This window comes from Mauremys reevesii, linkage group 16 (assembly GCF_016161935.1).
Source record: "Mauremys reevesii isolate NIE-2019 linkage group 16, ASM1616193v1, whole genome shotgun sequence".
NCBI lineage: Eukaryota > Metazoa > Chordata > Testudines > Geoemydidae > Mauremys > Mauremys reevesii.
Genome location: NC_052638.1, coordinates 35260784 through 35275568, shown reverse-complemented (window position 1 = coordinate 35275568; position 14785 = coordinate 35260784). Strand labels below are relative to the sequence as shown.

Genomic DNA, 14785 nt, shown 5'->3' with positions numbered 1-14785 from the left:
AAATCATGACCCTCAAGAAACTTGACAGCAGTAAGGCATTGGCAGTGCAGAGACCACTGTCTATCCTGTCAACCAATATTGTATCCTCGTATTCCCACATCCGTATCCTTCTCTTGTCTTATACTTAGATTGTAAGCTTTTTAGGGTGGGGACCTTCTTTTTGTTCCATATTCGTACAGTGCTCAGCACAATGGGCTCTATCTCCTGTCAATATAAAACTGCCGCATGAGTGCGTTGGCCATTCTAATTTAATGTAAATGTTGCAGACAAAAATGATTCAGTAATGTCCCATGAAAGACTATTCCACAGCCTAAGAGCTTTCAGGTTGCTTTTCTGGATGCCTAGCCAAATTTTTTCTCCCTCAGTTTCCTCCTAATAACCCAAGTTATAGTCTCTTTCACCACACTCAGTAAATATTTTGAAACCAGCTAATATATATTTTCCATGTTGATTGTTGTTCTTCACTGTAGGAATTAACAGAAACCAGAACATGTCTCAATTTTAGCACCAAGCAAGTGTAAAGCAGTTATATCTTCCCCAAGTAAGAGTGTGATGGGGTGAAGCCCTATCACAGACTGGAAGGGAGTTAATCAATTAAGTAGGGCACAGGTACAATAGATGTACCCAATTAGCTGCCCCTGAGCCAGAAGGTCAGGAGTTGGAGACATCAGATAATAACTTAATGGGCACCTGGGCCCTATGAAAGGGGAAAGAGTGCACTCTGAAGGGAGGAATGACAGAGAGAAGATATTAGGAATGGCAATATACAAAAACCTGTAGGAGAACGCTTCAACCTCCCTGGCCACACAATAGCAGATCTTAAGGTGGCCATCCTGCAGCAAAAAAACGTCAGGACCAGACTTCAAAGAGAAACTGCTGAGCTTCAGTTCATCTGCAAATTTGACACCATCAGCTCAGGATTAAACAAAGACTGTGAATGGCTTGCCAACTACAGAACCAGTTTCTCCTCCCTTTGTTTTCACACCTCTACTGATAGAACAGGGCCTCATCCTCCCTGATTGAACTAACCTCATTATCTCTAGCTTGCTTCTTGCTTGCATATATATACCTGCCCCTGGAAATTTCCACTACTTGCATCCGAAGAAGTGGGTATTCACCCACGAAAGCTCATGCTACAAAACGTCTGTTAGTCTATAAGGTGCCACAGGATTCTTTGCTGCTTTTAGAGAGAAGAGGGACTCTTCTAAAACTGCCAGAGCCGGAGTCTGCATGTGAGCAGAGACCTCAGCAAGACTCATTCTGAGAGGCCAGTGCTCAACATCAGAACTGGGGGATAAAAATCTGGAGTAGCTGAAGGAAATTGAAGATGGAGCCCAGAGAAAGGTAGATTTGTTAAGAGACTATGATTACCTGTTTGAGCCCAAAGGGGTTGGACTTGGAAACGTCTCAGCCAGAGGGCTCGACTATGATTACCTGTTTGAGCCCAAAGGGGTTGGACTTTGAAATGTCTCAGCCAGAGGGCTAAACTGCACACAGACAGATAACCTGCCGGGTGTGCTAGAGATACAGATTCCTAGAACATCACACCCTGATGCAAGCGAGCACTTTAATGATGAGTGTGCACACTGAGAAAGAGAATAATTATCAGAATGTAACCTGTACAGTGGATAAAATTGTGTCTCCAGTACCAATTAATTTTTGTGTTTATTTTGGATGTTAAAAAAATAAAATAAGAAATGAACCTATTTTCCCCTTGCTGAGGAACCGAGGGAAAAGAATCTTCAGGATTTATTTTTAAAGCCAGGAGTTGTCTCTCCCGCCCCCCCAAATACTATAAATATGGATTTGCAGAAATTTGCTTCCACTGGCTCTGGAGTCCTTGCCATCTGATCTATTTTCAGAATATTTAAAGGCTTTGTTGGTTTATATGTTTGAAATCAACTGTGAAGGATGTTGGGTTGGTGTGGTTGTTAACCCTGTGACTCCTAAACAGCACAGAGCCGTCTGTAGAAAGTAATGGAAGTCATTAGCAGGCATTGTGGATGATAGATTTAACTATGCATACTCAGAAACTGCTTACATTGCAGTTTAAATTAAAAAAATGCATTGAAACCAGTCACTCGATCTCATTAAGTAGTCATACTCCGTTATGTACTATTGATTAGTTTGTACAAAGGAATTTCGGAGGAACTCTGACAGCTGTGCATATGCAGTCAATAGCCATGAAACTCTTGTTTCATTAATTCCATTACAATGGGGTGCGGAAGGAAGGGAAAGTAAAGGGGAACTTTCGGGAAGATTTGTTTTGGATTCTTTACAGTTCACTAAAATCTGAACTATACAGAAAACAATGTTAGAAAATAGTTGATTTTCCACTTGGATAGCTATACTATACTTCTAAACAGGACTCTAATTTATCTCTGGTTAGAATGAAAATTTGGCCAATTTTTTAAGTTGTCCCATTGGTTCTTAGCCTGCTTGTTAAATATTGCAATATTCAGCATCACACATTTATCTTAATACCTCTCTGTGTTAGTCTTATGGAATAGCAGCTTATAATGCAATTCAAGTCCAAAGCCAAGCAGGGAAGCATAACCATGTACTAGTACATATAATTGCTGCTTTGGTCAGATGATTCCTAAAAGCTCCACCAATGATAAAGTTTGAACAAAGATTAATATATAGGCTTACCAATGGTTTAATACAGTAAAGAGGGAGTACAAAATGATTTTCCCAGTTCACACTGAACACAGCACACCCTATATAAAAGTGAAATTAATGTTAATTGTTCATAATGGTAAAATATATTTGATTTCAGTCTTCATCCTGAAAGATTCTAGTGTGTCTATAGCCAAATCTGTTAAAACATAGGACAATCCTGCAGTCTTCATCCAGCCACAGCTCCCACTAAGGACTATAGGATTTAGCTCTTTATTTGATATATGTACATATCTATATCATACATATATATAGACATACAGATGTATGGCCCAATCATAATCTCCCACCACTGTCACTCCAGTGATTTTAACAGGCATTTCCCCTAGCTTGCACAGGTTTCAATGAGATCAGAATTAACTCATTTATATTTTCTGATAATATAATTAGCATTCACAATCCAAGTGGGGATATCTCTGCACTGGAATACAACAGCTGTTGAACAACTCACAGCAACTTTGCACAACATCTGAGGGCAGGAACTGAAGAGAAATATATTGAGTTGTAACTGCAGGAGGAATTTAGATAGAGAGTCTGGGTATCCAAGTTGGAATTTGGCAAGGACATATGTTCTAAGACCCCTTAGTTTTACAGAAAATGCCATGAAAAGCACACATGAGCATCGTCAAATCTACATTAGAAATTATCAGAAAATGTTCATACTGGTTCTAGTCTACATGGTGTATTTTTATTTGATCAGTGTTCAAATATGTACAATGTTGCAATATCTCAACAAGCCCTACAATATCACAGCATATTTCTCAATACGCATTCCATTTATTCTCATCATTTACCTATCACAGGCATTGCATATGCAAATAAATCCTTCCAGGAGACAATCTGACTGTGAAACAGGTAGAGTTCCTATCTGAACTGAATCAATACGGGATGTATTCAATCCCAACCTTAATCCCATCCTGCAGTTTCTCTCTATTGATAACTCAGATAAAAATAACAAAACCTCAGTCTGAGCTTCCTTCTCAAACTATGTTGTTTTTAGGTTTTCCCTGCAGCATCCCAGAGACAATTACCCTCTGCCCAAAAGGCAGGGAGAAGTTAACGAGCCACACCCATCACACACAATTAGCAAGTATCCTTCTGCAATGGAACAAATGTGCAGGTATCTGAAAGCAGTATATGGCCTATAAAACATACAGTAGTTTACAGAAGCACAAATGATGTCGCCATACCTGTAGGTGACCCTTCCATGACATGTCCAACGTACGGTCCTTCCCTGAAGATGGGTCTGTTGTCATTCTGATCAATAACAATGATTTCTAGAAGGACTGGGCCTTCAATACTTTTGCCACTGACATCAGTGATCTCAACTTGCAGCTGAATGAGCAAAGAGATAGGAGTTCATGAGTTAGTTCATTATCATGACATAAGCAAGGAGCAAGGAAAAGAAAAGCTTACATCAGCATATTTTCTGGAACAAGCTACTGGCAAAAACTTAGTACTTCAGTCTCAAGAGAGAGTCTCTAGGACTGGGCTAGAAGCAAAATGGTTTTGAATGCAAGCAAGAGAGATTCATATGGTGACCTCCATTGGGTACTCTGGAACTGATATGCTAAATTTGCTAAAGAACGCAGTGAAGGGGAGAAAAAAAGAAACATAATTTGATACTAATGAAGTGAATATTTGCTTAGAAACAGTATTTCCTTCAAAGGGAAACATACAGTACCATGTATAAAATAAATTACAAGATCCTTGTTAACTGCTTATTAGAAGATATAAATAGGATGTTATAAGAAAAGGTAAGATTAACCCTTGTATAGAGTAAATAAATGCCTCCTTGATGAGGGAGTGGAGTAAATCAGCAAAAAATGTGATTCAATCTCTATGTATTTTGTCCTGAAAAGAAAGGTATGGAGGAAATAATTGAAATATTGTCATTACAGCTGGGTTACATCATGACTTTCATGCCAAGTCACTGCTGCCTTCAACGCTTCTTTATGTCACCTCTTTGTATATTTATTTTTATGTAGCAGAAATGGGAAATTTTGAAATCGGCAGCCACTATTTCCTTGACATGTCAAATTCAACAGAGCACACCTCAAAGTCATGGTGCAGCAAAAACCTGAGGCATGCAATGCAAGAAAAATTTCTTTCCCTTTCCATGGCAGCTGGCTTTTGTTCCAGTGTTATGAATTGTTATCTCAGCCATGAACACAGAGAGACAGTAGTAACAGGGATTCACTGTAATCAATGCCTGTTTCTGCATCCGGGGTCATAGAATCATAGAACTTAAGATCAGAAGGGACCATTATGATCATCTAGTCTGACCTCCTGAAAGATGCAGGCCACAAAAGCTGACCCACCCACTCCTGAAATAATTCTCTCCCTTGACTCAGCTGTTAAAGTCCCCAAATCCTGATTTAAAGACTTCAAGTAGCAGATAATCCTCCAGCAAGCGACCCCTGCCCCATGCTGCGGAGGAAGGCGAAAAACCTCCAGGGCCACTGCCAATCTACCCTGGAGGAAAATTCCTTCCCGACCCCAAATATGGCGATCAGCGGAACCCCAAGCATGCGGGCAAGACTCTCCAGCCAGACACTCAGGAAAAAGACTTTCAATATCCCAACATTGACCCTCGGTACTAATTACCAGTGGTCGCACGTTATTGACCTATTGACTAAATCACGTTATCCTATCAAACCATTCCCTCCATAAACTTATCAAGCTTAATCTTAAAGCCAGAGAGGTCCTTCGCCCCCACTGTTTCCCTCGGTAGGCTGTTCCAGAATTTCACTCCCCTGATGGTTAGAAACCTTCATCTAATTTCAAGCCTAACATTCCCGACTGCCAATTTATATCCATTTGTTCTCGTGTCACATTAGTACTGAGCTGAAATAATTCCTCTCCCTCCCTGGTATTTATCCCTCTGATATATTTAAAGAGAGCAATCATATCTCCTCTCAACCTTCTTTTGGTTAAGGAAAACAAACCGAGCTCCTCAAGTCTCCTTTCATATGACAGGCTTTCCATTCCTCGGATCATTCTATTGGCCCTTCTTTGTACCCGTTCCAGTTTGAATTCATCCTTCTTAAACATGGGAGACCAAAACTGCACACAGTACTCCAAATTAGGTCTCACCAACGCCTTGTATAACGGGACTAGCACCTCCTTATCTCTACTAGAAATACCTCGCCTAATGCATCCCAAGACTGCATTAGCTTTTTTAACGGCCGCATCACATTGCCGACTCATAGTCATCCTGCGATCAACCAGGACTCCGAGGTCCTTCTCCTCGTCCATTACTTCCAACTGGTGTGTCCCCAGCTTATAACTAAAATTCCTGTTAGTCATCCCTAAATGCATAACCTTACACGTCTCACTATTGAATTTCATCCTATTACTAAATAGATTGAATAAGATCGGACCCAAAACCGAACCTTGAGGAACTCCACTGGTAACCTCCCTCCAACCCGACAGATCACCTTTCAATACGACCCGCTGCAGTCTCCCCTTTAACCAGTTCCTTATCCACCTCTGGATTTTCATTTTGATCCCCATCTTTTCCAATTTAACCAGTACTTCTTCATGCGGTACCGTATCAAACGCCTTACTGAAATCAAGATATATTAGATCCACCACATTTCCCTTGTCTAAAAAATCTGTTACTTTCTCAAAGAAGGAGATCAGGTTGGTTTGGCACGATCTACCTTTCGTAAAACCATGTTGTAATTTGTCCCAATTGCCATTGACCTCAAGGTCCGTAACTACTCTCTCCTTTAATATTTTTTCCATGACTTTACATACTACAGATGTTAAACTAACAGGCCTGTAGTTACCCGGGTCACTTTTTTCCCCCTTCTTGAAAATAGGAACTATATTAGCTAATCTCCAGTCAAACGGTACAACCCCCGAGTTTAGAGATTCGTTAAAAATTATCACTAATGGGCTTGCAATTTCACTCGCCAATTCCTTTAATATTCTAGGATGAAGATTATCCGGGCCACCTGATTTAGTATAACAGTACTAAAGTCTTTTGGCACAAAAAGCTGGGAAAGCAAAAGGAACCATTCAGATTTGGTTGGGATTTTGGCTAAGAGTGTCAGAAACAATGCAGTGTTAACTGACAGGAATTAAAACACAAAGCTTTTGAACTAAATGTTTGGGATTTCTATTGTAAATTTCTAAAACTGCTTAAATAGCCTCAAAAGCTAAACAACAAGTATTCTGCTGGGAGAAAAAAACCTAAAAAGTCGGTCCACTATGACCATAGCCAATGCATATTGAGCAAAACAAGTGTGTTTGTCAAAATGGAATGATGCAAATATTATAATAGAAAACTACACATCTGATGACCTTTACCTTGAAGGGCATTGTGCATTTATGAACGTGTTTGCTTAGCAGCTGAGGGTTGATACAGTGCATACCAACATCATGTGGTAATGAATTGTGCTGTTTTGAAAGGCTCCACTTTTGAGTAATAAACATTCTTCACAAAACCTGAGCAACCTCCAGCACTCAACAAACCTACCATTCTGGTCCATTTTCAGGTTTTCCTTTCATATCAACCCTGCTTAACACACACAGCAATCTATCAGCTGTTACTCGTATGGCAGCTCTCAGAAAACAGCTTGCCTGTGTTCATGTTGTGGACTCTGGGATACTAATGGGATTTTCAGTTAATCATAGAATATCAGAGTTGGAAGGGACCTCAGAAGGTCATCTAGTCCAACCCTCTGCTCAAAGCAGGTCCAATCCCCAACTAAATCAACCCAGTCAGGGCTTTGTCAAGCCTGACCATAAAAACCTCTAAGGAAGGATATTCCACCACCTCCCTAGGTAACCCATTCCAATGTTTCACCATCCTCCTAGTGAAAATGTTTTTCCTAATATCCAACCTAAACCTCCCCCACTTCAACTTGAGACCATTACTCCTTGTTCTGCCATCTGCTACCACTGAGAACAATCTAGATCCATCCTCTTTGGCACCCCCTTTCAGGTAGTTGAAAGCAGCTATCAAATCCCGCATCATTGTTCTGTTCTGCAGACTAAACAATCCCAGTTCCCTCAATGTCTCGTCATAAGTCATGTGCGCCAGTCCCCTAATCATTTTTGTTGCCCTCCACTGGACTCTTTCCAATTTTTCCACATCTTTCTTGTAGCGTGGAGCCCAAAACTGGACACAGTACTCCAGATGAGGCCTCACCAATGCGGAATAGAGGGGAATGATCACGTCCCTCGATCTGCTGGCAATGCCCCTACTTATACAGCCCAAAATGCTGTTAGCCTTCTTGGCAACAAGGGCACACTGTTGACTCATATCCAGCTTCTCATCCACTGTAACCCCTAGGTCCTTTTCTGCAGAATTGCTGCCTAGACATTCAGTCCCTAGTCTGTAGCAGTGCATGAGATTCTTCCGTCCTAAGTACAGGATTCTGCACTTGTCCTTGTTGAACCTCATCAGATTTATTTTGGCCCAATCCTCTAATTTGTCTAGGTCCTTCTGTATCCTATCCCTAGCTTCCAGCATATCTACCACTCTTCCCAGTTTAGTGTCATCTGCAAACTTGCTAAGAGTGCAGTCCATGCCATCCTCCAGATCATTAATGAAGATATTGAACAAAACCGGCCTCAGGACAGACCCTTGGGGCACTCCGCTTGAAACTGGCTGCCAACTAGACATGGAGCTATTGATCACTACCCGTTGAGCCCAGCTTTCTAGTCAGCTTTGTATCCACCTTATAGTCCATTTATCCAGCCCATACTTCTTTAACTTGCTGGCAAGAATACTGTGGGAGACTATGGCCTGGTCTACACTACGCGTTTAAACCGAATTTAGCAGCGTTAAACCGATTTAACCCTGCACCCGTCCACACAACAAAGCCCTTTATATTGATATAAAGGGCTCTTTAAACCAATTTCTGTACTCCTCCCCGACGAGGGGAGTAGCGCTGAAATCGGTATTGCCATGTCGGATTAGGGTTAGTGTGGCCGCAAATCGACGGTATTGGCCTCCAGGCGGTATCCCACAGTGCACCATTGTGACCACTCTGGAAAGCAATCTGAACTCGGATGCACTGGCGAGGTAGACAGGAAAAGCCCTGCGAACTTTTGAATTTCATTTCCTGTTTGCCCAGCGTGGAGCTCTGATCAGCATGGGTGGCGATGCAGTCCCAAATCCAAAAAGAGCTCCAGCATGGACCGTACGGGAGATACTGGATCTGATCGCTGTATGGGGAGACAAATCTATTCTATCTGAGCTCCCTTACAGAAGATGAAATGACAAAGCATTTGAAAAAATCTCCAGGCTATGATAGACAGAGTCCACAGCAAGGACTCAGCACAGTGCTGCGTGACAAGCGTAATGGAAAGCCAAAGAATCAAATGGACGCTCATGGAGGGAGGGAGCGGGGACTGAGGACTCCAGCTATCCCACAGTCCCCGCAGTCTCCGAAAAGTATTTGCATTCTTGGCTGAGCTCCCAATGCCTGAAGGGTCAAAAACATTTTCCCGGGTGTTTCAGGGTGTATGTATTAAATTTACACCCTTCCCCCCCCCCGAAACAAAAGGGGAAAAAATCGTTTCTCGCCTTTTTTCAATGTCATCCTATGTCTACTGCATGCTGCTGGTAGACGGGGTGAGGCAGCGCTGAACACCAGCATCCCCTTCCCAGTGGCAGACGGTGCAAAATGACTGGTATCCATCATCATCATCAGCCCGTGAGTGCTCCTGGCTGGCCTCAGTGAGGTTGGCCGGGGGCGCATGGGTAAAAATGAGAATGACTCCCGGTCATTCCTGGCAGACGGTACAGAAGGTTTGGTAACCGTCCTCATCATAGCAGCTGGAGGCTGAGCTCCATCAGCCCCCCTCCCCTTTCATGTCTAAAAGAAGATTCTGTACTCCCTGGACTATCATAGCAGTGGGATGCTGGGCTCCTCTCCCCCCCACCCTTTAATGCCCTGCCTGGACTATCATAGCAGCTGGAGACTGCCTCCCCCTCATTTTATCTCACTAAAAACTCTGTTTCTTATTCCTGCATTCTTTATTACTTCATCACACAAATGGGGGGACATTGCCACAGCAGCCCAGGAGGGTTTGGGGAGGAGGGAAGCAATGGGTGGGGTTGTTGCAGGGGCATCCCCTAGAATGGCATGCAGCTCATCATTTCTGCGGGATCTCTGGGGCTCTGACCCGGAGCAACTGTGCTCTCTGGTTCTCTAGTACACTTGCCCCATATTCTAGGCAGGACTGACTCTATTTTTAGACAAAACATAAAGAAGGGAATGACCCGGGGAGTCATTCCCACTTTTGTCCATGCGCCCCCGGCCGACCTCAGCGAGGCCAGCCAGGAGCACCCATGACAGCAGCAGACGGTACAAAAGGATTGATAACCATCATCGCCAATTTCCAAATGCAAATGGTGCAAAATGACTGATAACCATCATCTCATCGTCAATTTACAATGGCAGATGGTGCAATAGGGATGGTAACCATCTCTGCTACCTTGCAAAGGCAAATGAATGCTGCTGTGTAGCACTACAGTACCGCGTCCGTCAGCAGCATCCAGTACACATACGCTGACAGTGACAAAAGGCAAAACAGGCTCCATGGTTGCCATGCTATGGCGTCTGCCAGGGCAATCCAGGGAAAAAGGGCACAAAATGATTGTCTGCTGTTGCTTTCATGGAGGAAGGATTGAGTGACGACATTTACCCAGAATCACCTGCGACACTGTTTCTGCCCCATTATGCATTGGGATCTCAACCCAGAATTCCAATGGGCGGGGGAGACTGCAGGAACTATGAGATAGCTATGGGATAGCTACCCATAGTGCAACAATCTGGAAATCGACGCTAGCCTCGGTACATGGACGCACACCACCGAATTAATGTGATTAGTGTGGCCACATGCACTCGACTTTATATGATCTGTTTTAAAAAACGGTTTCTGTAAAATTGGAATAATCCCGTAGTGTAGACATACCCTATATCAAAAGCTTTGCTAAAGTCAAGGAATAACACATCCACTGCTTTCCCCTCATCCACAGAGCCAGTTATCTCATCATAGAAGGCAATTTGGTTACTTAGGCATTGCCTGCCTTTGGTGAAACCATGCTGACTGTTCCTGATCACTTTCCTCTCCTCTAAGTGCTTCAGAATTGATTCCTTGAGGACCTGGTGCATGATTTTTCCAGAGACCGAGGTGAGGCGGACTGGCCTGTAGTTCCCTGGATCCTCCTCCTTCCATTTTTTAGAGATGGGTACTACATTTGCCTTTTTCCAGTCTTTCAGAACGTAGAGTTACCAAGACTGCTTCTTGGTGACATTTTTTAATCATAAAGTGTTGCTGTCTTTTGGGGACAGACAGTTTGCAATAAAATTAAAAAGAAAAGGATTGGGAATCTCTCTAGCTAATATAGCTGATAATACCAAACTGTGAAGGATGGTAACTTTAAATGAATAGCTATTAATTTCATGGGTTGTCCCTGGTCCATTGTCACTTCCTAATACAATTGAAATTCGATGCTAAATTCAGCCCTTGGTTATATCACTTTAACCAAGGGTGCAAAAGCCTCCACTGACCAAAAAAAATAAAATATCTAGATCATGCCTGGGACATTGATCAGAATTGGGTCTGATGCAGCACAGTCTTCACTAATGAGTGTCCTATGGAGTCTTGGCCTGAAACTAAAGTTATCCTCTCCAGTCACAACCCCATTGCTTTGATGAGACTGGTACCCACTCTCCATTGGAGCTAAATCTCATTCCACTCCTTTGGATATCTCGCCACAACCACCATCCTCTGAACATTAAAAAAAATATTTTCCAACATGCTGAAGGTTTACCTAAAACAACAGATCAATGCCAAACTTGTATCTGGTAAATTCATGTAGTATTTACATTGACAGAAGGAGCTGTTCTAGTTTATGAGTAAGTGAATATTGAGGATCCGATTTGTAGCAACTGCGGGTATGGGCAAGCAAATTTACTAGTTGTCTGCCAAAAAAGTCAAGACTTGGGCTCCAATCGTGCAATATCGGTGCATTGTCAATGGGGCCCTGCATGGGAACAGCAGTCTACCTACCTGCAGTCAAATGTAGGAGCAGAGACTGAAACAAGGGCAGTTTTATAGCATGTTCATTTTGATCTGAACCACTGATCTTGCAGTTCACCCATCACCTCATTATTAACTGTTAAAATGACCGTTGTTTATTTTAATAATCTAGGAGTTGCTGCTATTATTAAATACTAAACATGTTTTCAAAGCATCGTATACATATTACTTAGCTAAGCCCATCAGATAGACTTGGCCAAAATTGCTGAAAAGGGTCACATGATGTTTTTCATTAACTCACATCATAGGGTAAATTTGTCTCTTCACAGATCCAGATCTGTTTCTAGCTTGAAAAAGCACATTTCATCCCTTGACTCCTTCAGTCCATCATTGCCAGTCTCCACAGCCTCTTCAATTCCTTCTCCCACACTTGTTTTCATGCCTTCCACCTTGCTTCTGCCCCATGTGCAATCCCAATCTCAGTCTGCAAGGCCCTCAGACTCCAACCTAAGATTCACACCTTCTGTAAGACCCACAGAGTCTCCCCCATATCAGTCAATCATCCTGTACCCGCCTAACATTTTAGAAGCAAAGCTATAAAGTGAACAAAAATATTAAGTTAACATCTGGTCTCTTTGGGCAGTCCATCTTATCCATTTCTGTCTTTTAGATTATACGCTCCACAGGTCAGGAATTGTCTATTGTGTGTGTTCTGTAATGCCTGAATGTATTGTCAGCGTTATCTGACATTCCTGTGTGCACCCCAGAACTTGACAGTATTGCAGGGAGCCATTTAGTATGTTCAGCCACTGACAGCTGAAAACCAAGCATCACATAGCTAGGAAATCTTAGGCCTCTTTGAGACAAGGTCAGACAGCTGCATACTTGCAGTTTGTTAATTAGAATGGGAAGATGGGACAGAAAGTTACGGAAGAGAGTGAATAGTGACCTTGGTTTTAGGTACCCCTGACATATCGTTGTTTTGGCTAGAAATACTAGAAAAGTTTTGAGATAATGAGTAGTTTGAGAACTGGTGACCCAGTAGAGGTTATTATGCTGACCCACTAGTAGCCACTATAGATTACGTGCTTTGTTAGAGTTAGCAATGAAAGATTAAGTAAAAGTAAATACCTCAGCTGTCCGAGGGAGCTTTACCAAGGACAAGGAGCTGACATCTAAACTCCCCATCAGCTGGATGGAAAGAGGGCCTCTGGAAGCCTCACTGGTGATCATTTGAAACCATCTCCGACTGTGGGTAACTATATCTGGGATGTCCTAAACCTAGAGAGAGTGTGTGTGTACGTGTACATGTAATATCTAACAAATAGTAGTTTTAGATAAGAGCATGCTTGCTTCTATCAATCATTTATCAGACGGAAGCACTGTGTTCCCATTGATTTATTCCTGACACTGGCTGGAGAGAAAGAATTCGGCTACCACTGTTCGGGATTCTGAAAACTCCACACAATACAAATGTATAAATGCTAATTAATAATAAACAAAATCTTTGGAATTTTTTTGGTACATGCAAATAAGATATGGAAGGAATATACACAGTTATACACATAGAGACAATTTATTACACATGCTGACACACACAGAGGCCTAGTTCAGGTCAGATCATGGCATAAGCAGCCTGGGCATTGTGTGTTCTAGTGCCTCCTCCAGAAATGGCACAGGAATCTACACCAGGTCCTGCATTCCCTGAAATCTCCAACCCACAATCCAGCCAGATGAGGAGCCATGCTGAGGTACTAAAGCATCAGAAGCCATAAGGGGGAGATAACCAGACCTTTCTACTGGGTGGAAGAAGATGGTTGTCCAGATTACGGCCACCTTCTACTTGTGCATGCATCAGCTGAGCCCTGACTTTAATTTCTCTCTCCCTCAACACATCCAAGGTGAGAGATTAGAAACAGCAATGAAGACCTCAGAAAGCGAGCTACCATCTGCACCCACTCTACTTCTCCCTGCTTAACTCTTCTATGAGATAAACCAGGAAGAACAAGAGCCTGAGGACAAAAGTTACCTTCAGCCTCTCAGTTCCCTTCCAAGAGATCGCAATAGCAGCAAGGGCCTGAGAGTGCTGTAAGTGGTTTGTTTATTCTGTTAATTTATTCTTACTCATGGTGCCTGATATTTATAAGTTATTTATAGGTTAGCAGTGAAACCTACTGGGATAGCATTAGGTCAGACTTCTAATTTGTTTGTTAAGATGGATGGCTTATTATCTTATCACAGTGCATTCTGCTATGCTTGTATGCACATTTCACTTTTATATTGTACTATGATGGGTGTAAGTGGGAGAAGCACAATATTTATGCTCTGAATGGACTATTTGCTCCCACAAAAAACTACAAAAACTCTGAGCATTGCCTCAGTCCATTTTATGGGCCTCTGCTATCCCAGTCTTGATTCGGATGTCCTCTTGCCTGATGCCATTCTTGTAAAACCCTGCCCACTCTCCCTATGATCTACAATATATATTGTTTAGGGGTCTAGGAGCCAGCAAATAGTTCTGGCACATATACATCTCCTTTCAGCTGGTGCTTCATGGGCTGAGTTGCTCATCTGGCCTATCCAGAATGAGATGTTTCATAGAGAACATTTGATCCTCACTTTCCAAGACTTATTTAACGTTAATCCTTGAAGTCAATTGCATGTCACAGGGTTAACAACATTTTCTATACCCTGACCCATAGTGTGTTACTGGTGCCATGAATTAAAGTTCAGTCTTATACCTGCACTGCTGTGTCACAATGCCACTGCACAGAGCTAACCTGAAAATGAATAGTAAATTAAATGTCCCTGGTTGCTTTGGAGCTTGAATCCTCTCTCCAGACTGATCCTGACTCTCAGCCATGTTATTTTTCCTTCCCCATCCCTTTTTCATTTTTGGCAGTATTGGTAGCTTATTTTAATAGATTACAAATGTTTTGCAAGCAATTGCTGGTGGTAAGGCAATGTGAAGGTACAGTGGGCATGGAAAGGCGACAGTAGGAGGAATCTGATGAAAATCAATTCCTAGTTGTGTAATTCCTTTAATATGATCCAATGGCTGGAATTTGAAGCTAGACAAATTCAGAATAGAAATAAG

At 42.3% G+C, this 14785-nt stretch overlaps 1 protein-coding gene across 12 annotated transcripts in view; it reads right to left on the bottom strand.

Annotated features, from left to right (window-relative positions):
* The window catches only part of CDH13 (cadherin 13), a 748254-nt gene that overhangs the window by 314236 nt on the left and 419233 nt on the right, over window positions 1-14785 (bottom strand). For all 12 annotated transcript variants that reach the window (XM_039502842.1, XM_039502836.1, XM_039502840.1 and 9 more), the window contains one exon: window positions 3870-4014. In XM_039502842.1, the coding sequence (XP_039358776.1) occupies window positions 3870-4014 (145 nt within the window). The remainder of the gene's footprint in view (window positions 1-3869; window positions 4015-14785) is intronic.